The 25,475-nt window shown below is 57.5% G+C and overlaps 1 protein-coding gene across 7 annotated transcripts in view; it reads right to left on the reverse strand.

Annotated features, from left to right (window-relative positions):
* TMPRSS9 (transmembrane serine protease 9) overlaps nucleotides 1–24,860 on the reverse strand; it is a 31,724-nt gene extending 6,864 nt beyond the window's left edge. The window contains exons 1-12 of one of the 7 annotated variants that reach the window (XM_037018039.2): nucleotides 24,728–24,860; nucleotides 21,419–21,499; nucleotides 10,463–10,629; nucleotides 8,640–8,767; nucleotides 8,012–8,079; nucleotides 7,725–7,900; nucleotides 6,910–6,951; nucleotides 5,937–6,050; nucleotides 5,505–5,676; nucleotides 2,732–3,006; nucleotides 1,338–1,474; nucleotides 378–696 (exon numbers count right to left, since the gene is read on the reverse strand). In XM_037018039.2, coding sequence (XP_036873934.2) covers nucleotides 378–696; nucleotides 1,338–1,474; nucleotides 2,732–3,006; nucleotides 5,505–5,676; nucleotides 5,937–6,050; nucleotides 6,910–6,951; nucleotides 7,725–7,900; nucleotides 8,012–8,079; nucleotides 8,640–8,767; nucleotides 10,463–10,604 — 1,573 coding nt within the window. In that variant the 5' untranslated portion in view covers nucleotides 10,605–10,629; nucleotides 21,419–21,499; nucleotides 24,728–24,860. The other 6 variants (XM_037018042.2, XM_037018040.2, XM_037018043.2 and 3 more) reach the window with 6 other exon arrangements.
* Between the last annotated feature and the right edge of the window lie 615 nt (nucleotides 24,861–25,475).

Here is a 25,475-nt window from a genome sequence, read left to right on the forward strand (position 1 = left end):
GTTTAAGATGGCCAATTTTATGGTGCGTGTCACCAGGATTAGAAACCACGCTGACCTCACTTATCCCACAGGCATGCAGCATGCGGGCTCATCCAGGGAAATTCCGGGGAGAGAGATGAGGAGTCTCAGGTACTGAAGTGTGCACGTGCGTGCTGCGTGTGTGTGGTGTCCTGGACAACCTCGAGGGTATCCATGTGTGCCCCAGAACTGCCGGACTTCACTGTACAGCGAATCTGAAGGGCAGTTCGTGCGGTCTCTGCTGTGCGCATGACAGACATCACTAATCAATCCCTGTCTGTTTCCACGGAGAGCTTCAGAAAGCCAACACCAATCTATCAGACCCAGCACCTCCTTCTGCCCGCCTCACCAGATAATACCTTGTGGCTTAGAGGCGGTGACTGAATCCACAGGTGCAGTGCTGGGGGCCAGTGCGGGTTTGGTGGGGGTGTTGACCTCCCGGCTCTCGGGGCTGGTGGGCCAGGCCGTGCTGGGGGTGGTGGGGGCAGGAGCCACGGTGGGGGCCAGAGGCTTGCTGGCCACGTTGATCGTCTCCAGGATCCAGTCGTGCAGCTTGGTCACCCGGGCATAGACCCCCGGACGCCGGGCTTCTGCACAACCAATTCCCCAGCTCACGATACCGGCCAGAAAGAACCTGCCGGAGGGCTCCTTGCAGACCAGGGGGCCCCCTGAGTCGCCCTAGGAGACAAGGTATGCCTTGAGGAAGGCTCAGGGCTCCTCCAGCACAGCCGGTCCGGACCCCAGAGCTGCAGAGCCACGGGAGGGGCCCTGGACGGGGGCTCCTGAGACCCGTCTCCGCCCGAGTGCATGCAGCAAACGTGGGCTGACTGTTCGCATCTCAGAGCCTGTTTCTTCTGTGAAATGGAACTTTCATCCCCCCGGCTCCTCATCCCAGTAGGTCTCTGACCGTGTCCCCGCTTGCTCAGGGGGATGGCAGGGCGGTGCCCCTGGTCCCACTAGCAGCTGCAGCGCCTCCTGCGGGCCTGCCCTGCCCTCTACAGCCCTTTGCCTTCTCGGCCTGGCTCGCCCTGACTCACATCCTCAAACATAGGTGCTGCCCCCCCCCAGCATCTCCCCAGCTCTGGTTTTGTTCTGGCAGCCTGAGCACGTGTGGTCTCCCACCGCTCCCCACCCTCCAGGCTGTAGAAATCAGAGCAGAAACTCAGAAGGAGATGCCAGAGGTGGAGCAGAAGCTGTGAGGACCCCCCCTTCTGGGAAGGAGCGGGGAGCCATGGGGTGGAAACTGGGGCGCTCTCCCAGTGGCCTCAAGGTGGCCTGGGTCTGGGGCCTGGCCGCTGGCCCTGCAGCTCAGGGCTCACCTGGCAGGAATCCACCTTCCCGTCCAGGTAGCCAGCACACACCATCCTGTCGGTGAGCGAGGGGCCGTACAGGCTGGTGCACAAGGCCTGGTCTAGCAGCTCCACGGTGGCTTTCTGAAGCACCTCTGGCTTGACCACTGGACAGGACAGAGAGAGACTGGCAGGGTGAGTGTTTTGGAGCCAGGTGGCTGTCCCAAGTCTCTCAGAGCCTCAGTGTCCATGCAGAGCGGGACCACTGCGGCCTGCACAGAAGCTGCAAAGAGCAAACGCTCCCCCGAAGCCCCGTGATGAGGCTTCCATCCCCCTCCAGCTAACAGGTGCCGAGGGCCACAGCTCCACAGCAGCTCCCCCAGACCTCCTCCTCCCTGCACGCCCCCCTCTGCTGAACTCTTCGCCCCGTGGCCAGCGCTGCCTCTGCTAAACAGCAGATCAGATTATGTTCGAATCTTCTGGGCAATCCCCACCCTGCCCAAGCTCAAACTAAAGCCCAAGTCAGCATCACCTGCCCCGGGGCCTTTGCACGCGCTGTTCCGGCTGCCCAGAGTGCTTGTCCCTCTAGAATCCCCCTGCCTTCCTCCTTCACCTCTTTTCTCGAGGAGGCCTCTCCCGACTTTCCTATTTAAAACTGCAGCCCCCCACCCCCACTCCATTGCCATCCCTGCGTTATTCTTCTCCATTATCTACTTCCCTCCAGAATCACGCTGCCCAGTACCCAGCCACTGGCCACACGTGGCTACTTAAATATAAATTTAAATTTATTAAAACAAAATAAAATGTGAAACTCCATTTCCCTATTGCACTGGCCACAGTACATGGGGCTGGTGGCTCCATTAGTGGACGGTCCACCCACAGGAAAACTTCCCTTGGACAGACTGGTCCGGAGCAGAGATTTCTGGCTGTTTTGCTTCCAGCTCAGTCCCTGGAACCGTGGCTGGGGCCTCAACATTTTGGTCAAGGGATCAGTAGGTAACCTTGTGTCACGTGTGTTCCTGTTTAAAGGCGCCCACGGAACTCAGGGCCCCCTGCACGAGGCTGACCTGACAGTATTTTCTGGTAGGACGCATCCCACCTCCCTGCACATAGGGCTGCTAGCACTTGAGCTCCACGCTTGGGGGCCATCTTAGTGAAAGAACCCACAAAAATGAGAAAACGCAGTAGTAAGTACCAGGAAAAGGACACTCGTGTATCCTCTGAGCTGAAACTCCTCAGCTGGGAGTGTGCTCTACGCATGTGTGCAAACGACCCACATTCCCCCGAGTAGCCATTTGCGCAAGACGATTAAACTGCAGCGAGTGTGCGAACTCGAAATCGCAGACGCGGAATCCGTGGAGGGTGAGGGCGCCCCGCCTGCCGGTTCCTGGCCAGCCATCCCCCTGCGGGAAGGCCGGACTTACGGAAGTCCTCCTTGAGGTGGCCCCAGCCTGAGATCAGGCACCTCCTCCGGGGCGGGAAGACGTGCGCGGCGGCAGGGAGGCACACAGGCTGGACGCTCCTGCCGAAGGGCAGGGGGCTGCCCAGCTGGACCACTGCCACGTCGAAGTCGGCCGTGTCGGGGTTGTAGAAGGGGTGCGCGATGACCCGGGCCACGCGGGCCCGCACGGTGCTGGCCTCCGAGCCACTGAGGAGGTTTGTGCCGGCGTAGGCCACCCACTCGGTGGGGTCTTGGAACCTGCGGGGCAGACTAATGTGGCTCCGAGGCCCAGCCAGGCACACCCCGGGGCTAATGTTACAGGGGCACCCCAAAACCCAGTCTTGGAGACTGATGACATTCTCATGCAACATTGTCAGAAATCAAAACATGCAAAAAAAAAAAAATTCAGCGTTTTAAACAAAGACAGAATCCAGGTACACAATGTTGAGGGGACACCAAAATGCAGTCGTGGTGATGAGTCACGTTTTCATGCCATGACACACATGGAAACGAAGGCTAAACCCCCAACAAACAAAGCGCCTACACTTCACATAAACATGGGGTCCAACCCCGCTAGCTGGACTCGCCTCCCATCCCCTGAATGATCTGTGGGTCCTTAGAACCGGATATCCTGTTCATTTTGAATTTCCTTTCTTTTCTTTTTCCTTTTTGCATTCATTTAGGTTTTTTCCAATGTAGCATAAAAATACTACTGGTCGCAATGACTGGGTGTCCCCGGTGTCCCCGCCCTGTACAGCAAGGACCCCGCTCTGCTCACCCTAACCCCGGCCCACTTCCCAGCAGAAACACAGGGAAATCTCGGTTCTGCTCGACAAAGCCCGCACGCCACGCAGCCCGTCACCCCGCACGCCTCCTACGGTCTCTGGCCCAACCGCCACCAGCAATTCCTGGGCTGCTGGAGCCCTGCAGACTCACAGGCCCAGAGCTCAGGCCCCTGCCCCTCTCTCCAGTGCCTCTCCCGAACCACTCTGCCAACTCAAGGCCAAAACTCTTCGTGCCTTCAAAAACGGCTCAAATGTCACGTATATTTTACCAGAACCAAAAAGAAAGAAAAATAAAACCAGCTAAAAAATACCCCTTTGGGGCAATCAGGGAAACAACATGCGTAGGATACCAGGGGCATCCCACAGGTGGCAGTGTGATGACGCCCTGGGGATGGGGACTGGCCTGTACTTGACAGACACACGCAGAAGACAGTCGTGGTGCTGCCTGCCTCCTGTCAAAGGGTTTGGCAAAAAAATCCACGTCTGCATGTGTGGTGCATGTGCATAGGTGCAGATGGGCAGGCGGAGCGAGGGAGAGAGCGAACGTGGCAGAATACGACACCTGCTCAGATCAGAGAGAGCTTGTGGGGATTATACTATTTTTTCATTGTTTCTGTCTAAATTATGATAATAAATTACTAAGAGAAATAAAACTTAAAATTGAAAAACCAAAACAGCTCTTGTGGGCCCGAGTGGCCACCATTCACTTGACCTCTGTGCCCATCACTTTCTGGGGCAGCAAGCGGGTGGTGTGCAGGCTGCCCTGGTCTTGCCAACAGACTGCTAAAGCACTGGACCACGGGGAGCTCTGCGGGCTGATCCTGAGCCCCGGGAGCCCCTGCTGCCCATCACCCTCCCTCCCCAGGGGCTCGTCAGGCTGCAACAACTAAACAGCAGTGCCCGGCACCACCAGAGGCTTCTAGAACCTCCCCTCCCCTTTATCCAGCTCCATTCTGATTGGCCACTCCGGTTGTTAAAGATGCTGACCATTCTCAACAACAAAAACCAACTCAATTAAAAAATGGGACAAGGGCCTGAAAAACGTCTCCAAAGAAGACACACAAATGGCAATGAACCCATGAGAAGGAGCTCAGCGTCACTGGTTACCGAGGAAACACAAATTGAAATCACAGCGAGACACCAGCACACATCCACAAGGATGGCTAGACTCAAACAGCAGACAATACAAGTGTTGGCGAGGATGTGGTCAAACGGCGGACAAGAACGTGCTGATGAGGGCTCAGCAAAGCTGGAGCTTGGTGCACATCTGCTGGCAACAGAAAATGGGGCAATGCTGGGGAAGAGTCGGGGGGGGGCTCCTCAGAAAGGTTAAACATAGTCACCATGTGACCCAGCAACTCCACTCCTGGGTGAACGCCCAAGGGAGCTGCAAACAGGGACACGGATATGTGCACACCTGTGTCCACAGCAGCATTAGGCACAGTGGTCCAAAGGCGTAGCATGGACAGATGAACAGGTACAGGATGGTCCATGCACACACTGGAATATTACTCAGCCATGAAGAGGAAGGACACCGACACCTGCTAACACGGATGGACCTCAAGGGCACTGTGCTCAGTGACACAAGCCAGAGACAAAAGGGCAGATCCTGTCTGATCCCACTCCCAGGAGGTCCCCAGAGGCAGAGAGTGGGTGGTGGGGCCGGGGGCTGGGGGTTAGTGTTTCAGGGGGACAGAGCTTCAGTCTGGGAGGATGGAAAGTTCTGGAGACGGAGGGTGGGGATGGCTGCACGACTGTGGGTGTGTTCATGCTACTGAATTGTAATGATTAAAGTGGTATGTTTTAATAATGCCTATTTTAACACAATTTTTTCAAATAACTTTTAAAAAGAGACTGCATTCAGAATGAGTGGGGGAAAAATAAAGAGTTCCCAGGGGAATCTGAAGACCCCCTGGAAAGGTGGCCCCCCAGGGTGGAAGTGGGGGCTCCAAGTGGCAGGGATGGGCTCACTGGTTGAAACAGTGCGCAGCGGACACCAGCCACCCGGCCCCGATGATGGCGGCCCCACAGAAGTGCTCGTCGTTCTCTCGGAGGCTGACTTGCCACGGGAACTCCCCCGGGGCCGCGTCCATGCCGCCCACGATCCGGCCCGCCGTCCTCCAGCCGGGCTGCAAGCCACAGTCTGCAGGACAGGGGCCACCGGCCAGGATCACCCTCCAGGACCCCCAGATGGCAGGACCACGGCCAGCTCAAGCCTCTCCCCACCGTGTCCCTTTTCTGAGCCTGTTGCCTGTTTTTCACATGTGGGTGCTCCCTCCTTTCCACCCAGCTACCGGGAATGCCAGGCTGTGAGCCCTGTACTCAGGTGGCAGAGGGCGCAGCCAGCAGCTGACCCAGGGACGGGAATGCAGCCCGGCAAGCAGGCCGGACAGGCAGACTGACCGCAGAGGGCCTCGTCGGACCCGTCGGAGCAGTCCACGCTGTCATCACACTCTGGGTTCGCTTTGGTGACGCACTGGCCGTCCCGGCAGGAAAAGCCATTCCCTGGACAGAGACCTGGAGGCAGAGCGCACGGCGCCCCTGACCTCACGCCGTCTCCCCTGGGACCCGAGCGTGTGGAAAGCGTCTTGTATCTGCTCTCTTATCTCTGAGTATTTCTGAAATCCCTTCCTCAGAGCCGAGGCCAGGCCCACGGAACAGAAATGCATGTGTGTCACGTGAGCACTTCCACATTTTGGAGGGGCCACATTTACGAAAAGTAAGAAATGCATGACATTAACATTTTCGAATTGTGGTGGAATATAATTAATGTGAAATTGGCCATTTTAACTATTTAAAATGTACGGCTCACATGCGGGCCAGGTCACTCTCTGTGGGGGGCTAAGCAGCACCCCTGGCCGCACCCACTGGATTCCAGGGATACCCAGTCATCGTGACCACAAATGCCCCCAGACACAGCCCTGGGCCGCTGGGGGGGCAGGATCACTACTTGCTAAGGACCATTAATGAGAAGCTAAATAAATTTAATTATGCGTCATGAGCTGTCTGGAAGGACAGGCACCAAAATATCGAAAGGAATGGAATCCCACATGGCCCTTATTTTTTTGTTTATCCAAACTGTTTTGTCTTTTCTTTGAGCAATAGGCTTCCACCACTTTAAAAAAAACAGTAACTTCTCTTCATCATGCTTGGCCATGTGTAATTCAAAGTATCCTGCTCTTAAATACTGTGTCCACCGGGCACCAGGAGCCGGTCTCCCCCAGAAGAGGGTCATGCACAAGACTAGCATTTGCTGTGCCTGAGGAATTCCTCTGTGTTCTTGAAAGAAGCCTTGGGAAACTCCACCCCTCCAGGTGACTGAGATCAGAGAAAACCTGGCAGAGTACAGGGCGCTCACGCAGAGAGAAAAACATACCTGATTTTAAGCCTCTTTCTGCCAACGGCCCTTTCTGGCTTCCTGCGGGGAAACGGAGAAGCCATATCAGCCCATCTGGTGAGCGGCAAAGTTTTCTGAAAACATCATACTGCACAGCAGAGCGGCCACAGGAGCCAAATTCTAACTTAAGTCAATTAAGATGAAATCAAATGAAACCCTGTCCCTGCCTCTGGCCCCAGGACAAGCGCTCAGTGGCCACATGGGGCGGGCAGCTGTCCCCGTGCACAGAGCAGGCATGAAACGTTTCCACCACCGTGGCAAGTTCTGTTAGTGCTGATGAGGCCCAGTAAGGCTCAAGTGGTGTGTCAGGGCTCCGGGAGGGGACCGCAGGTGTCCTCCAGGGAAGGTCAAGGTGAGCAGTCTTAAACCTGATGACCGTGTGGGCTCCTGCCTGGCTCTGCTGTTAGAGTATAGCAGCTTTCACTCTTATTTCTACACCAGGGATCAGCAAACTACAGCCGCAGGCCAAATCCGGCCCTCCACTTGTTTCTGTAAATAAAGTTTTATTGAAACACAGCAATGCCCATCCGTTTATGTAGTATCTTTGGCTGCTTTTGTGCTACAATAGTGGAGTTGAGAGGTCAACAGAGACCCAGTGGGCTGCAATGCTGGAAATATCTACACTCTGGCCATTTAGAGGCTGCTGGTCTGCATTGCTGAGGGTAAAGCAGTATGTGTGAGTTTTCTTTTCACGGGAGGAGCGATTATGGAAAACCTGAAGTGTGATGCAGCTGGCTCCCCGCCCCCACCCCTCAGCCTCCTCCTGACGTCGTTCAGTTTCTGTGCCTCCTTGCCTGTGAGCTCGGCGGCCACGATGGTGCCGTAGGCCGCCATGGGGAGGCCGTGCCCCTGCAGCCTGGCTCGGAGGCCCCGCTGCAGCAGCTCCTGCTCTAGGCCCAGGCTCAGCGACCGGAATCCCCGCAGCAGAAAGTGCAGCCGGAAGTGCACCAGGACGCTGCTGTTCCTGTCCCTGCAGGTGGGAGACAGGTCCTTGGCAAGGGAGGTCCTTTCTGCTGGGAGCTCCCGGAACTGCCCGGGTGTCCACAGCCGTCCCTTCTCCCCCAAGGAGGCCCTGCCTCACCTGTAACTCAGCACCGTGCAGCCCACACAGCTGGCCTCCAACTCTGTCTTCTGAAAGCTGCTCACAAACTGCGGGGGACACAAGGAGCAAAGGTTGAGGCCATGGCCTGGGGACCTGTCCCTGTGGAGGCTTGTGACATGGTAAGGACACTTTGGAGTCACTCATGTAAAGATCTGCTTCATCAGAAGATGGATGGATAAAATAAATGAGGACCATCCACCTGTGGAACACGACTCAGAGCGGAGCCCTGACGTGGGCCACACGTGGACGGGCCCTGAGCACACGGTGCTCAGTGAGACTCCAGACCTACAGCCACATGGGGTGTGACCCCATTTCCATGACAGGTCCACAACAGGCAGGTCTACAGGGGGGTGCCGGGGGCGGGGGAGGGGGCGGGGGTGACTGCTTATGGGGAGAGGTTTTTCCGGGCTGATGGAATGTTTGGGAATTAGAGGTGATGGTTGCCCATTATTGTGAATGGCAGAGCCTGCCTGGGCGCCCCTGCTCCTGTCTGCTCACCTGGGCAAGGTGGGGGGCTTCCCTGGGCCAAAGCCCCTGGCTGTCTCCTTTGCCCTCTTGCTCCCAGGAGCCCGAGCCCCCTCCAGCCCTGAACGCGGGCCGCCCTCACCAGCGTCTCCAGAGCGGGCGTCAGCGTGCGGTACAGATGCGAGGTCTCCCGCTGCAGGCCACGGGCAAACCGGATGCCTTGAAGCTCGGCCTTGTGCTCCACGTCGACGCCCTGTGTAGAGAGGGAGGCTGCGGACAAGACCAGGGCCCCGTGAGAACCCCACCTGGGGTTGGGGCTCAGCTAAGCCAGCCTAAACTGCCCAGGGTCCAGGCCTCCCCGACAAGCGGGGTGACGGACTTCCTGGCATTCCCTGAATGACTGTGAACGACACCTCCTTCCACCTCTCACACGGGTCCTGGTCTGGTCCTACAGACACCCCCTGAAGTACAAAGCCCCACGCACGCCCAGGTTTCCTCGCGGGCAGGCCAGCTCCCACTCACCCGTCTGCTAGCCTGGCGGGCCCAGGGCCTGAAGCCCGAATAGGTGGACCGGCCGCCAGAGACCCTCCCTCCCATCTCTGGCAACCCCCACCAAACCCTGCGGGCACAACCGTAGCTGGGGCATCGGACGCTCGGGCCTCGGCCCCGGGCTGTTTCCTCGGAAGCAATGTTCATCTGGACAGATATCCAGGTGTTGGCTTATTCCGTAGAGAGAATAAATTATTCTAAGCCAATTCTACAAATGGTGTTTTCTCATCCAAGAAACTGAAATAAAGACAAGCCAGCCCCCGCTGTGTAGACCAAACGGCTTATATACTCTGCTCCCGACTCTGCCGGCCCCTTTCATCTCCCTCTGAAACAGTCACAGACCCCGAAACTGGAGGAACAGCGCCAGGCGGCCCCGGGCACCCCCTCCAGCTTCCCCCAAGGCCCGCACATCCAGCTAACACGCCCAGCTGTCTGGGAAGGGGATACATTTTCACCTTAATTTAAGGAATTTCTTTAGCGATCTTAAAGCTTCCTAAAGCCTCATTTTGTTTCAGGGGTCCTGCTGAGGAGTCCGCTGACCTGTTGCTCCCCCAAAAAGTATCTGTGGCTCTAGAATGCGTGCAGGTGTGAAGCCTGCGCCCGGCCTCTCCCGGGTGCGGTGCGGGACCAGCGCACGAGCGCGCCCCCGCCCGCCCGCATTTGCCCCCCGCAGCCGCCAGGGGGCGTCCGCCCCGCAGGCCCGGCTGCCAGCTGCCGCCGACGCTCCCGTAGGTGAACCACCCCCGGGCGCGAGGGTAGGTGGCCGCCTCCCGGAGCAGCTGCCCAGCCCGAAGGATGGCAGGCAGCCCCCGGCCCTGGGGTGGCTCCGCGCTGAGCTGCGCGCGGGGGGCACGGGAGGGCCGGTCTCCTACTTGAACAAAGGGCAGAATTGTAGTGGGGGTGGTGACTGACCCAAAGTCAAACCCAACGAAGGCATCCGGGGAGGAACCTCCGTCCTGCCCCTGCCCGGGCCAAGTCCGCCCGGAAGACAGACGGGGCGCGCAGGGCGCTTCCTCTGCCCCCGGGCATCTGTAGGAACCAAAACGAGCCGCCTGCGTTTCTCTTATAACTGCAGCCCCACTGTGTGCGGCGGGGCCTGGCTGGCCGAAGGCTCCCCTTAAATAACTTGCGTTGTACTGGAAGCAAGTAGGAAACGGGGCCCTTGTGGATCGTGGGCACAGAAACGGTTGTTTTTCTTAAACTTTTGGGGCCTTTTCAAGTTCCTCAAGATTTAAAAACGCTCCCCGTCCCGGTCAGCCTGCGTTTCCCGCTGGCCATTCCCCAGAGGACCCGACGGCTGCAGCACCTGAGTCCCGGGCCCCTGCCTGTCTGCCTGCCTCCGGGCGGCCTGGAGGGCCCACCGTCCCCGCCGCGCCCTGGCCCCACGGTCACCACGCGGCGCCCACGGCCACTCACCCACGAGGACTCCCACGGTGACCACGGCGAAGCTGGCAGCCGCCAGGGCCGGGAGGGCCGCTCGGCCGCAGGAGGCGTCCGGGGCCGCAGCTTCCTTCATTGCCCGGGGCACGAGCTGTGGGTCACCGAGGCTGGGCTCCATGGCTCCTGGATCTCAGGACAGCGACCTGGGTGCCAGCAACAAAGGGCAGGGTTGCAGGGCACCTGGCACCCGGCTCCCCCTCATGCTGGCGCGGCTCCCGTCACACTGCCGGGCCAATGCTGTGCATCATGATCAACCACCGCACACACTCTAGTGGCACACCCCCTGCAGCCGCCTCCGACCCGGGGCCCCAGCAGGCAGGCGGGCCTCACCTATCCACCGGCCCCGCTGGACGGACGCAGCTTCTCGCACCTGCTCGGTCCCACGCCCCGGCCACTGGGGTTTGTCCCACGCTCAGGCTGGGGTCATGGGTCTTGGGGGCATTGGGTGGAACTTCCCCACGGCGCCCCACCACCCATCCTTCCATGTCCGCTCGCTGGGGCGCCTGCAGCTGCCTCCACCCGTGGCCTGGGTGCACGTCCCCTCCTCTGGGAAGCCTAGCCTTGCACGCCCCCCTAAGGTCCCTGCATCGCATCGATGGCTCGTTCCCTCTGAACCTGGTCTTTGCCTGGGATCCCACATTCTCCTCCAGCCACCGCGCCACCCCGGCTCTCAGGACGCTCAGCACAGAACACCCACGAGATGCTCAGACATCTGTTGAAAGAAGACACTGTAGAACGATCCCAGGATCGCATTTTGGTTTTGGAGCTTAGGAGGCTTCCGGCCGACAGCCGGAAAGGAGATGAAGCCCCTGGGCCTGTACCTGCGGGAGCTGAACTCTGCCAACAGCCCCGGAACTTGGGAGTGGCTCCTCTGCCAGGTAAGCTACACCTTGAGGGCGCCTGGTGGGACGCCCTGAGCAGTGGACCCAGCTGAGCTGTGCCGACTGCTGACCCCATAGGCGGTGTTGACTTAGCCACGAAGCTTGTGCTAATGTTGGTGGCACAGAGCCCAGAAAATGGGCACACCAGCACTTTCGCTGTTAGATGCTATGCAAAAGTCAATGGCTTCATTTGTGTAAGTCCACAAAATGTGGGCATAGGCCATTTCTCCATTGTAACAGTTAATGCTATTTTAAAAAACCCTCCCACTAGGGAGGCTGTGGGGTAAGGAGCATGACTGTGTGATCTAACTGCTACGGCCCCCAGCTTCCTTCTGTGCCAACTGGGCAGAATGCAACACCTGCCGTCCGGTCGGCTGCCCTCTGCAGGGTCCTCAGTTCCGAGAAAGCAGAGCTGGGAGGTGGTTCCGGGCTGGGCCCTCTGAAACCTCTCACTGTCAACCACCCGTGGATTCTGTTTCTCACTGATAGCACTTGACCTCTGTTGCTTGTGACCCAGAGGCCCCCGAGCAGAGCCTTACGTGTGCTAACCCACCCCAGCTCCCGCCGGATAATTCTCTTATGCTCCTAAGACCGGAGCAGGCCTTTTCCGCAAACCCAACTTGCTCCCTGCCTACAGATAGAAGCCTTTTTCTCTGGAGGGTAAGAGTGGCTTTTACGGTAAGGAGAGGCGGGTCTCCTTACCTGTCCACCCAGGCTCCCCCTGCATGAAGCCTCCACTGCGTGCACGGAGAGTGAGTCACACCTGGCCTCCCACACACCTTCCCCCATTAGACCAGGACGGTAGGAAGGTGGGGGGGCAGTCCCATCCTCCTTCCCTAGCCAGGGCCCCATGCCCCCCTGGGAAGCTGTGGGGCTGCTTCTGAGGCCTACAGAGATCTAAGTGCAAGCCTGGGTGTCAGACAACATACAGGACACCAGTTAAACTTCAATCTCAAATTGAAGAATATGCTTTTGTAGTGTAAGTGTGTCCCTGGGGCAATTTTATGCGTCCACTTGGCTCGGCGATGGTGCCCGGTTTTTTGGTCAAACATTATTCTGGATGTTGCTGTGTAGGTCATTTTAGTTGTGATTAACATTTAAATTAGTAGATATTGAGTGGAGCGGATGACCCTCCACGATGTCGGTGGGCCACATCTAATTGGTTGAAGGCCTTCAGAGAAAAGACTAAAGATCCCCAAGAAGGGAGGAACACAGCCTCAGGCCTTCCCAGGGCCTCCAGCCCGCCCTGTGGGGCCCGAGCTTGCCAGCCTCACAGTCGTGTGAGCCAGTTCCTCAAAAATCTCTCTTCTCTTCCCCTCGCTCCCACCCCTCCATTCCGTTGGTTGTATTTCTCTGGAGAGCCCTGGCTAATAGTCCCTAATATGCCCTGGACAACGTTTGGGATGTACTCATATGAAAAAAAGGAGCGTTGTTTACCTGAAGCCCAGATTTAGCCATGTGTTGCACAAAGTCTGGAACCCTGTGCTGGGACCCAGCCAGAAGGTTTTGTCCTCAAGGGGACGTGTCCCTGCTGGGAACAGCCGCCCCACGCCTCCCTGCCACCCTCTGCAGCTGATGAGAAAGCAGAGCTGCCCAGGGTGGCAGGGAGTGAGCCTGAGCAATACTTACCCCTTTATTCTTACACTTGGGCTGAATTGCTGTCTGAGGGGCCAGGGACTCTCTAAGAATCACTTGATGAAAGTTTTAGGGACAAAGACACCAAGACCCCCCTGTGATCAGGGCTGGGAACCCAGCTTCCGTGCATGAGCTCTCTGGCCCTCCCAGCACCCCCTGTTCATTCAGCTGTGCCGTCCCTGCTGCTCCCCCGACCCTGCGGGCTTTCTGAGGGCTCCTGTGTTCTCTGAATTGTCTTGTCATCACCATCACTAAGGCATAGAAGAGGCCCACTGCTATTCAGCATTGAACATAGAAGCGCCATTCATTCAGCTTTCCACCCATCCGATATTTATGACGGGCCAGGCCTGGCTGCTTGGTGCTGAAGACCTGGCCCTGAACGAGGCAGATGCGATTCTCTGAGCTCATAGGGCTTAAATCTTCATGGCAGAGACCCAAATAAATTAAAATTATGGCTACAGTAAAGGCTCAAAAGTAAAGATGTGTCCAGGAGGCTTTGAGTCTGTGTAAAGAGAGCTCTGATGTAGACAAGATTGTTAGGGAGGGCTTCCTGAGAGGCAGATGGGTTACCTGAATTCTGAAGGATAAACAGGAATTCAGTAAGTGCCTGGTGGGAGGACAGATGCCCATAAGTAAAAACAAAATATATAAAAGCCCTGGGGCAGGAGGGAGAATGTAAGGGCCAATGTAGAGAAAGTGCGTCAGTCTGCTACTGCTGCGTAACAAACAACAGCAGCTTGAGTCAAGGCACATTTACGATCTCGCGGCTCCCATGGGTCAGGATTCTGGCATGTTTTAACTGGTCCTCTGCTCAGGGTCTCATGAGCTGCAATCAAGGTGGGCTGCCTTCTCATCCAGACACGCAAACAGGGAAGGATTCGCTTCCGAGCTCCCTGGTGCTGGCAGAATGTGTTACTTGCAGTTGCAGGGGTGAATTGCTCATTCCTTGCCGGCTAGGCCAGGGGTGGCCCTCAGCTCCTAGGGGTCTCCTGCTCAACAGGCCCCCTGACAACACGGCAGTGCCTTCATCAAGGCCACCCAATGTGCCAAGATGGAGTCTTAATGTAATGCAGTAGAGGTGATGTCCTGTCCCCTTGGTCACCTAAAGCCACCTAATCAAGGGGGGGACCACAGTATCTATTCAGCAGTTCTCACACCCACACGGACGGGATTACACACAGCAGGTATGCCAGGGGGCAGAAATCTTTGGAACCATGTTAGAATTTCCCTGCCACGGAAATCACAAGTACGGGTGGTCTGAGGTGGATGTGGGGATGATGGGCCTGTCCATGCAGGGTCTCGTCCCCCATAGAGGAACCCCAGAGTGAGCAGAAAGATGTATGTTCACAAGGCTGGATGTCGTCAGCAGCCTAAATAAGTACCAGCAGGGGGCTGGCGAGTCCCTGTGACACAGGTGAACCAGCTCTGCCCCAGAGGAGCCCCACCCACGGGTGCATTAAGTGAAATAAAATCACAGTGCCCAGAGGCACCGAGCGTGTTTCCGGTGCTCTGCCGTGGGGGGCTGGACATCACCTCCGACCCTGTAGTCGGCCCCACACCCCTTAGAAAGGGAAAGACTTAAGAAGAGAGATTTCATGACCATTAGCGTGGCTATTATCAAACAACAGACACAGGGGCTGGTAGGATGTGAAGTCAGAACCTTCATGCGCCGGCGGAGGGAATGGAAAATGGTGCCGCCACCGTGGAAGGCAGTCTGACAATGGGAGGATCAGCACATGGGGGACCACACGACCCAGCGAGTCCACCCTTAAGTATATATTCAAGGGGATTGAAAGCAGGTCTCAGATTTGCACACAAGTGTTCACAAGCAGAATTACTCACCCTAACCAGAAGGCGGAAGGGGCCCAAGTGCCCACTGTCGGGTGGACACACATGGCATGGCCCGTCCACAAACTGGGACACTACTCCACCTTCCCAAGGAAGGACAACCTGACACCTGCTACGATGTGGTGTCGGGGACATAAGCCAGACATGAAGGGACAGATCCTGTCTGAGGTCCGAGGAGGTCCCTGGAGGAGCCCCATCCCCAGAGAGAAAGTGGATGGGGTGGGGGGCCGGGGGCTGGGGGAGCAGGTGGGAGTGAGTGCTTCATGGGGACACAGCTTCCGTTTGGGAAGATGGAAAGTTCTGGAGTAGGGGGTGGGGACGACTGTACGACATGTGAATATGTGATCATGCCGCTGAGCTGTGCACACAGAAATGGTTAAGATGCTGAATTTTATGTCGTGTGTGTTTTATAAAGAAAGAAAGGAGGAAAATGGCTAAGAAAGAGAGAGGAGCTGACACAGTCTGGGAAGTGGACTGCGGGAGGGGAGGCGGATGGAGGGAACAAGAACCATGGGCAGCAGAGCACACACTTAGGGGCTTCCCTGCAGAAATACCCAGGCCGTGAGGAGCCAGGAGCCAGCGCCTGTGAACAAACGGGAGAAGTCGGAGAAACCAGGCTGCCTGCTGGGCCAGTTCTGCTTGGTCTCCGAGCCGCAGGACCCGGGCTGGACATGCCCCCGGTGCTCTGTGCCCTGGGATGACCCAACGGGGCCTCAGAGGGCAGAGAAACCCCATCTAGCAGTTGGCAGGCTTGGTGGAAGGTACATAAAACCCAGGCTACAAAATGTGCCTTTGGTTCAAGCAAGGGTCAGAAAAGGCAGTGGCTCTTTGGTCCAAAACACCTGGCAGTGTCTGCGGTACTGCCAGAGAAGTGGCATTTTGCTCGGACACTGTGACCAGCAGAATAATAGCCCCCAAAGATGTCCACGTCATGAACCCCAGGACCTAAGGACACATCCCCTCATGCGGCAGAGGGACTCACAGAGGGGACTGTCAAGGCCCCTGAGACAGGGGTGGCCCTGGGGTTCCGGGGCCCAGGGTCCTCACAAGGGTCCCTATGAGGGGGGCAGGAGGTCAGGGTCAGAGAGACGGGAAGGTGAGGCCCTGCCGGCCGTGCAGACGGAGGAGGGGCCCCGAGGTGTTGCTGTGGCGCCTCTAGAAGCTGGAAGAGGGGGACACGGTCCTCCCAGGGTCCCCGGAGGAGCCGGCCCTGCCCGCCGGAATTTAGCCCCATGAAGCCCCCTTGTTACAGTGGCCACAGGAACTAGCACAGGCTCCTTCCGGGCAGTGTGCTCAGTGCTGACCCAGGAGACAGGGCTGAGGGTGGGCGTGCGGCACTGGACACCTTTGTAGGAAAAACATGCTGTCCTCTCGGGTCAAGCAGAAGGAAGCTGGTCATAGCCCAGTGTCCACAGTCAGGCTCCAAACCGCAGGCTTCTGTGACCCCAGCAGGAAAGTTCACCTCTTCAGGCTTCAGCTCCGGCAGGCTGATCAGCTTCGTCCCTTTAGTTCTGATTTTCCACAGCATGTGGGCTGACAAGGTCACTGTGTCTTCACAGATCCCTTACTTGGCGACCAGCTCTCCCAAATCCTGGGGCCTGACCCACCTGGCCGCCAGGCCTGCCAATCACAGCCCCCACTCCTCCATCTGCATGATGATTGGTCCACTCTGGACACAGGCCTGCCAATCACAGCACCCGCTCCTCCAGCCATGATGATTGGTCCACACTGGACCCAGACCTGCCAATCAAAGCACCCACTCCTTCATCTGCATGATGATTGGTCCACACTGGACCCAGGCCTGCCAATCCTCATCCCTGGCTGGTCCAAGAATTTGCACGACTGAAAAAGGCCAATTGAATTTCCTCCTTGAACTTCAACTGCACGATATTGCACTTTTCTAGACTGAAATAGGCCATTCTCAATTGCATACAGTTCAGTTACTCATGGGTGGAGGAAGCGCCTTCTCCTTAGGCCTCCTAAGCTGCCCCTGGTAGGTTGGGGCCGCTGGCCACCATCCTGGCTGCCAACAAGAAGGAGGGATGCGCTCAGGTCCCTGAAGGAAGAGGCGGGGGGACACAGCAGGACTTCAGGGGACAAGAGCAGGTCCCCGCTGGACTGCCCCTGGCATCGAGGCTAGCCTTTGCTCAGACAGGATGGGACCATCTCTCCTACAAGATCAAGGTGTACAGTTCATGGTGGGCCAAAGCTGGGGCAGTAAGTCCTTCAAGGACGCTAAGGAAACGCTCCCCCATGGCTACTGCCATCCTTAAAAAGAAAACGCTACAAGTCACAGTCAGGCCCATGGGAATTCTAGGTGGCGCCACCTCCAGGCACACTGGGGCGCCCATTCCACCACCCAGGGCTCTGCAGGGCCCCAGACGCGGGGCCTCAAGCAGCTGTGGTCCCGACAAGCTCCTCTCCCAGGTCCGATTAGGGGCTCCCGGTCTGCAGGCGTGACAGCCGGGCCTCCCATGAGGCCTTCGTGCCCTCACTCTCTGGCCTCCTTCGTTGGTGAAATCTTGATACGACGGTAGAGGAGCCGCCGAGCGGAGCATTTGTAAGCTGCACCTACGTCATCGTCCGTGCGGAAGGCCCTCCCCACCCCCACCCCCCAGGCCTCCTGCGGCACCTGCGCAGTCTCAGGAGCTTGGCACCAGTGACCCTTGATGCACCAACGACCCGCAGATGGAAGCCTGTAGCCCTCTCGGAGCTTCAGGCCGCAACGTGACACCCGGACGTCTCCACCCCCAGCTCAGGGAGGCCCTGGTGGGATGTTTTCCCCCAGCAAACCTGCTGCCCCCTGCGCCACACCCCTGCCCTGGGCCGGTCGTGTTCCTGCTCACCCCAGGCCTGCCCCCACCCACCCACTTCTCATACAACCTGAGGTATCTACCTAGACCACTGGGCCATGTCTGGGGGCGTCACACTGGGGGTGCTCCTGGCATTGAGGGTGGCGGCCAGGGGTGCTGCTCCACCCGCCACAGCACCCAGGACGGCCCCCCAGAGAATGGCCTGGCTCCAGTGTCCACAGTGCCGAGGGGGAGACGCTGGACTCTATGACGTGGCTGCTCACTCCCTGCAGCACCAGGCTCAGAATCGTGGCCCTGACCTCCTCTCACCCCTCAGCACCACTCGCCCCCACTTCTAGCCATTCTACGTTTATTCTGCTCCCAAAGAAACCCTGACCCCTGCTACAGAGTGGACGGACCTCGAGGACACGGTGCTCAGTGACATCAGCCAGACCCAAAGGGCAGACCCTGTCTGATCCCCCTCCCAGGAGGTCCCTGGAGGAGCCCCGTCCACAGACACAGAGAGTGGGTGGTGGGCTGGGGGCTGCGGAGAGGGTGGGAGTTAGTGTTTCATGGGGACAGAGCTTCAGTCTGGGAGGATGGAAAGTTCTGGAGATGGAGGGTGGGGACAGCTGCACGACATGTGAGTGAGCTTCACGCCGTGAGCTGTGCGCTCAGAAACGGTTACGATGGTGAAGCACGTCGGGAGAGGTCAGCGGGGAACGGGCGGGCGGGAGTCTTGGCCTCGCCTTGTGCCTGTGGGGACGAGGAAAATGGATGTTTGGTGCCGATGCAGTAACTTAAGGAGTAGAAAGCAGTGAAGCCCTGGAGGCGACAGAGCTCCCTGGCTTGGAAAGCGATTATAAAGTACTGCATAGACGCGCCCACTTTAGAGAACCTTCTAGACCCTTGCCAACTCCTCAAGGACAGACAGGTGGCTTCTGCCCTTTGCGTCTCCCTCTTCTCTCTGCAGCCTTTACAAACAGCTGGCACAGAAAAGGCATTTGTTTGAGTGAAAAGCCGACAACCTTACCAATAAATAAATTGGCCAAGTCCTTACTAACTTTGCAGAAAGCTGACACACCTCCAGTAACAACCTCTCTGGATTGCGTCACCTTCCACCTAACGTTGAGAAAGAAAAGCCGAAGGTCAGGTTGATCACGAGCTAATTCTCAGTCCCCGGTCATAAGGTAAAGTCAATTTAGAGCCCTACTTTCCCCAAACACCTATATTTTTAAATGGAAGTAAATTTCTGACCAAGATGTAAAGTTCATTTAGGGCTTAGAAAAAGAAAAAGTCAGTCAAAATAAATTACTTGGCGTTGGGCAGACCAGAAACCAAATGTGCCTGTTTAGATGTATCTTTGCTTTTTCACTCAGATGTAATGGAGACGGCCTCTCCCCGACAGGTGGGTGGTTTCCTTAAGAAAGAGAAGCAAAGGGGTAGAAGGTTCTGGAAGGTCCTTCACGCCCCTTATCTCAGACTACAAAATATCTTCTAGAATTTGCTTTATTTTAATTTTTTGCAAAGATTGGGGGTGGGAGAGAATGGAAGACAAAAGCTGAGTTGAAAGAGGGAAGATAGATGATTAAGAGAAAATCAGAGCACACGGTGGCTCACACGGCAACCTCAGGCAGCGGAAAGCCCGTCTGAGCCCACCCCCGCGGGGTCCCCGAGGAGCCCCGTCCACAGACACAGAGAGTGGGCGGTGGGGCCGGCAGCTGGGGGAGGGGTGGGGGTTAGTGTTCCATGGGGACGGAGCTTCAGTCTGGGGAGATGGAAAGTTCTGGAGAGGGCGGGAGGCATGATGACATACGATTTACTTTTCTGAAAGCCACGTAGGAGGACAGGCGATACATGAGAACAGCCCGGGCAACGCTGAAGATCGAATGTGCGGTTGTAAAATGAGAAATAAGTGGGCGACGTGCTGTCCCCAGTTACAGGAGCCACCAGTGAAAGCTTCAGGAAGGTTCGACGCCGGGTCTGCGATGCAGAGCGTGCACCAAGATCCAGGGGACTCGGAAGGGTCTCTGGGCCGGGTGACGAGAGCACAGAGCAGTGGCGGCTGCAGTGTGAGCCTGCACCCTGACCAGCCTTCGGCTCACAGGATGCACGGCCCAGGTGGGAGGCTGAGGCCCGACTCTCTGTACTGGGGCCACACTGAGCTGGTTCCTCTCATTTGGGGTGACCCCTCAGCCTAGGTCGCCTGGGACTTTTCCACTTTTAACCTGGAAATTGGGACATCTGTTCACCCTGGCACCCCTCTGCCTTCATCAGCCAAGAAGGGGCTGGACGATTTGGGGGTTCGCGAGGAAGTGCCAGGCAAGAGGCCTTTGTGAACAGAGCCGTAATTGTGAATGTGGCGGGACACAAGCTTGGTCTCCAGGCCCCTGACATGGCATGGAGACCCGGGTTAGGGCCAGTGTGTCCTTAATGCCACTCCAACGCGTGCCAGTGTCTGTTTCCAAAGAGAGAGTGGACTCAGGTGCCCGGCCTTCAGGGAGGAGACCCGGGCCGGGGTCCAGGGTAGGGTGACCGAGGCACTCGCCTCGGGGCCAGAATCTAGGGTAACACCAAACACCTCGGCCGACGAGAGACAATTGTCACGTGACATTTCAGAAAATAAAAATGCCAACAACTGAATATCAACATTTCACAAAAGGATCCTGCCTTCCACCTGACTGGCTCCTCTCTCTCCTCCCCTACCCACGGCCCTGGTCTGTGTTTAAAATGCTGGTATTTTGCTCAATGGTGACTATTCCCAACATTGCACTGCAATTTTATTTCTCTTGATCACTGAGGGTCTTGGAGTCACCTTAAGTTCTGTGCCAAGGCGAGTGTCCTGTCTGTCTCACCTTCATCTGGGCCCGATTAACAACCGTTAATAATTATTAATGGTTTAATAGCGCCATTTGGTGTTCGTCCCACTTGTCTGTCCCAGCCGCCTTCTCTTACTCTTTTTGTGTTTGTGTATGACAGTAACTACATTTTGCTTTTAAAAGGTTTTTCAGATTAAAAAGCAGAACCGCTTAAAAGGAGAGTCAATGAATGTTTTCAGGGATGCCTGCAGGTACGTGCCCTCCCTGTGATCCCATCCATGCCTGTGGTTTTAATCACTTCTCTAACATCTACAAGCGGCAGGCCAAACCCCTCTTCTGAATTCCCAACTCAGGTCCAGCTGGCTGCTGGAACCTCCTTCTGGGTGACCTAAGGTGACCCGCAGTCACCTCCACCTCCTGGCATGCACACCCCTGCGTCATCCCCTCCCCCGGAGTGTGGGCAGGATCCAGGACTGGATTCTACCCAACAGCAGAGGTGGTGGGAAGTTACCGGCGTGATCACATCACATTATGGAGGACTCCGTGCCAGCAGACTGGAGATAAAGATGCTCCTAGCTGGCCTGATGAAGTAAGCGGCCGTGCTGGAGAAGCCCGCGGGGCTCCCAGGAGCTGACGGTGGCCACTAGCCAACAGCCAGCCATAAGCCAAGGCCCGAGTTCCCTGCCAACAACCTGAATGAGTTTGGAAGCAGATCCTTCTCCAGTCACACCTTCAAATGAGAACACAGCCCAGCCAGCACCCTGATCGTGAGGACCCTGAGCAGAGGACCCCACCAAGCCGTGCCCGGACTCCTGACCCACAGAAACTAGGAGATAATAAATGACAGTTCTTTCAAGCCAACACATTTGTGGTCATTTCTTTTACCACAATCCAATGACCAACAAGTTTGCCCAACCCGACACATGCCAGACGGGGTTCCTGACCCCCCTTTCTCACCTGGGCTCCTGGAGGTCTCCCTCTTCACTGTCAGCCCTTGAACCAGTTTGCTCACCTTTCAGTGGAAGTTTTCTCTCTCTCCTAATGGAAGAAGATGACAGTTCTCAGAATCCTCCGTCCCATCTGCGTCCCCTTCTGCAGTTCCGCTGCAGCCTGTGCTGGTTCACGGGACAGCCGTCTCTTGTCCGCACGGCAGCCTCCCCCGTTTCTCCCCAGCCTGCTTCTCTGGCTCAGATGCAGCCAGGACGACCTCCCGCCCCCTCCGCCCCGACTTCACCAAGTAAAGCACTCGGCCAGCCTACAGGAAATTTAATAAGCTCCGTCTCTTGTTTTCCCTTTTTGTCTGTGGACTTTTTGTTAGGTTTTCATGGGAAGACGTGTTTGTGAGAAAACTACCTTGGGCGATGGTATCTTGTGTTCTTTTACTTGGTAGCGTGCGTGCAGGGAAAGGGTTGGGAGCCTGCCGGGGTTGCTCTGCGGGGAGGGGCCGATCAACGTGAGCGACACCCCGGGACTCAAAGATTCATAGATTAAACAAAGAAATTCCCGGTCACCCACGATTGTGCAATCTAAAGTCAATACAGGTCCTGAATGCCACAGGCACTCCCGATTGGATTCTGGAACAGAGAAAGGGCATTGCTAGAAAAACGGGAGATTCGACAAAGTCAGCGGAGATTACTGCGCCAAAGTTACTTTCTTGGTTTTGATCATAGCATTATGGGTATGTAAGGTTTTAAGGGTAGTGGACGCTGGGTGAGGGGTGTGCGGAGACCCTCTGCACCATCTTGGCAATTAAAATTATTCTGAAATCATTCTTTCTAATTAATAGAGGTAAAGTATGAGAACCGGCATGGCTTATATGGGTATGAGTCAGCAGCCCAGAACGTTATTCCCTGTGTTAATTTTGGAGCCATACATATGAATGCACATAGCTGGGAACAGCCATTTCCCTGTTCCCACTGACCTGGCTGGGACGTGCTCACGCCAGGGGAGAGGCCACAGGAGCAGAAAGTCTGCGCCTAGAGTCCGTGTGGGGCTCGCGGATGCCAGTTAGCTGAGTCAGCCCTCCCATGGGTCCGTGACGGGGACATGGCACGGCCTCCCCATCTCACAGGTGGGACTGAGGCTTGGAGAGGTTCTTCCCCCCCCCTCTGTCCCTGGTCCCCTCTCTCCAGCAACTCCTCCTCTTTCACACACACACACGTCTTAGATTCCAGGAATTTGCCCTGCTTGGCTGGATGTCTCTCTCTCTCTCTCACGAAATGGGCCACTACTACCCAAGGACACTGCGGTCCAGGTAAGGCAGGTGAGCTGGGGGACGGGCCACCAGGAGCTCTAAGACCTGCCTGGAGCAGAAAAAGACAGATGGTGAGTGGCCTGAGGGACGGGGTCAGCGTCTGTGCCTGGGTTCAGGCTCCGGCTCCCTGTGTGCCAGCCACATGGCCACGTCCACACGGCTCCCTCACACACACAGGCCGGAGGAGAGCAGAGGCCCAGGCCGTGTCCTGCCACGTTGACATCCTCTGTCCCCCTCTAGGGTCGGTCTCCAGGGCCACGGCCAGGAACACCTGCCTTGGCCGGCACCCCCACTGTCCGGGTCCCTTAAGGGCCCTGAGCTGAGACGCTAAACTCTCCACCCACAGCAAGGGGGACAGGATATGGGTTTCCCGCTTCAGGCCGCGCTGCTCAGGTGTGAGCCAGAGCTTCAGCCTTCGTGGACGGCCACCCAACAAGCTTTGGTTCAAAGGCTCTCTGAGCGCCTCGTCGAAACCTGGGGCCCTCGGAGTTCAGCAGAGTGAACCCAACACAGACGAATGCAAGGATGGGGCTCAGAGCCAGGGTGAGCTGCAGGGCTCCACAGCCCAAATTCACACACTGCCCCCCGAGCAGCACCAGTGTCTTGACTTTCTGCTTAATGGGACAATGGGGTGGAAGGAAGCAACATTTTTTGTGGGGGAGCCCCTAGAAGCAGCAGTGACTCCTGCCCCCAAATTCCAGACGAGGAAGCTAGTAAGGGGGAAGTTCACATGCACACATAACACATACCTCATACAAGCACACGCAAAATCATACACCATCTCAATGCAGTCACACACACACAGATGGCTACACAAACATACACAATCGTACATATGTCACGATGACATACAAACACATAGTGACCACACACATGTTGCACAGTCATATGCAGCCACACACTATCGTCACACCACCACACACAAACACGCACGTGGTCACACACTTGGTTACCTAGACACAACCACATACAACCACATGGAAACATGTAATAACACACCCTTACATGATCACTTACCACACACACACAGTTGCACACAATCACACACCACCAGCCAGGGCTGTGGGCAGATGGGTTGGGTGTGTGTCAGCTGGCTCAATGCCCTGCCCAGGCGTGCACAGATCCGCCACCCCGTCCGTCAAATATTGCCCCCTGTGGACACAATGCACAAAGCAGGGATCCACTTACACACCTGGGGGCCCCAAGGCTTGGACCTGGCCATCCAGTAGGTAGACCTGACCTGGGGAGGGGCAGGGAGTTTGTGTTTGATGCGAATACACGTGCCCCAAGCCTCATGCACCCCTGGAGCCCACACCTTCCCTGTGGGGTCCGGAGCCTGGGCTTAACCAGGGGAAAGGGGGATGCAGGCCTGGCCAGGGGAACCCCCGCCCCCCACCCTCAGACAGTTCTGACTCCCTGGCTTTCCTGCCATAGGGATTGAACCTATGTGACCCTCCCCCAGGCAAAGGGGACCCTCATCCCCCATTCAGGCCTTTGGATGCCACCCTTCCCAAACTGCTCCCCTCAAATCTGGGCCATTTGTTCTCTCAGAGCAGCTGGGAGGTGGAGCCCAAGCCCAGGGAGAGCAGCAGGGCAGCTCCCTATGGGTTGGGGTCCCCATGGCCCGACAGAGGGTTCCCTGGGTGTCAGCAAAGTTTCAGCAAAGAAGACAGGGTCCGTGGCTGCTCCAGAAATGCAGTGTGCGGGCGTCCACACAGCCCGCGTCCACACAACCTGGAGTCCACACAACCCGCGTCCACACTGACCCCACGTCCGTCCACACAGCCCCCCACGTCCGCACAGCCCCCCACATCCACATAGCCCCCGTCCGCACGGTCCCCGACGACCATCCGCACAGCCCGCGTCAATACAGACCCCACGTCTGTCCACACAGACCCCACGTCCGTCTGCACAGCCCCCCACGTCCGCACAGCCCCCGACGTCCGCACAGCCCGGGGGCCACGCTGCGGGGCCGCCGCTCCGAGGCCGCCCATCTGGGGACCCCCTCTCACCGCTGCGCCCGAGCTGCTCCCGCCGCGCGTCCCGGAGCCGCGGGCGCCGAGGGACCCGAGGGCCGCCAGCCAGGGTCTCCGCCCACCCGGGAGGCGCGGGCCGGGGGAGGGTCTCCACGCGTCCCCGATCGGGCCTGGGCCGCGCCCACCGGGCGGGGTCACGGGCCGGGCCTCCGCCCACCCTGGACTCCCGGCGGTTTCCGGAGGGGCGGGAGCGGGTGGTGGGCCAGGGCTTGGGGAAGGGCTGGGGGTCGGAATAACCACTGTATTTTAAAAATAAACATTTAAAATCCTGGAGCAGATTTACAGAAGGGTGCGGAGACGGTCCAGGGTCCTGGGCGGTGCCCCCCGTGGCCGACCTCTGTCCACGCCCCCACTGATAGTCTGGCCACTCCCCGGACCCTCTGGGCTGCGGGGACGTCCCTTGTGGGGAAGGTCCTCGGGGGCCTTCGCTGTGTTCCCCGCTGTCGCGCTGGGCGATGGCGTGGCCTCAGTTCTGACAGGCCACGCGGACACCCCAGGCTTCCTGCCTGTCACGGGAGCTTCTGCACACTGGCCGGGGCGGCCCTGGGCTTCCGCGGGGCCACCGTCTTTTGCCAAGCTGCTTTGGGGTATCGTCTGAGCTTCCTCAGAGACCCACTGTTGTACCGTGTGTGGTGGCACCGTCTCTGTGTCCCAAGTGCCACTGACTTGTGGGGAGCACGGCAGTCCCGCCGGGCCCCAGCAGCCTGCCGAGCCGCCCCATTTA

Source organism: Manis javanica, chromosome 13, assembly GCF_040802235.1.
Source record: "Manis javanica isolate MJ-LG chromosome 13, MJ_LKY, whole genome shotgun sequence".
NCBI lineage: Eukaryota > Metazoa > Chordata > Mammalia > Pholidota > Manidae > Manis > Manis javanica.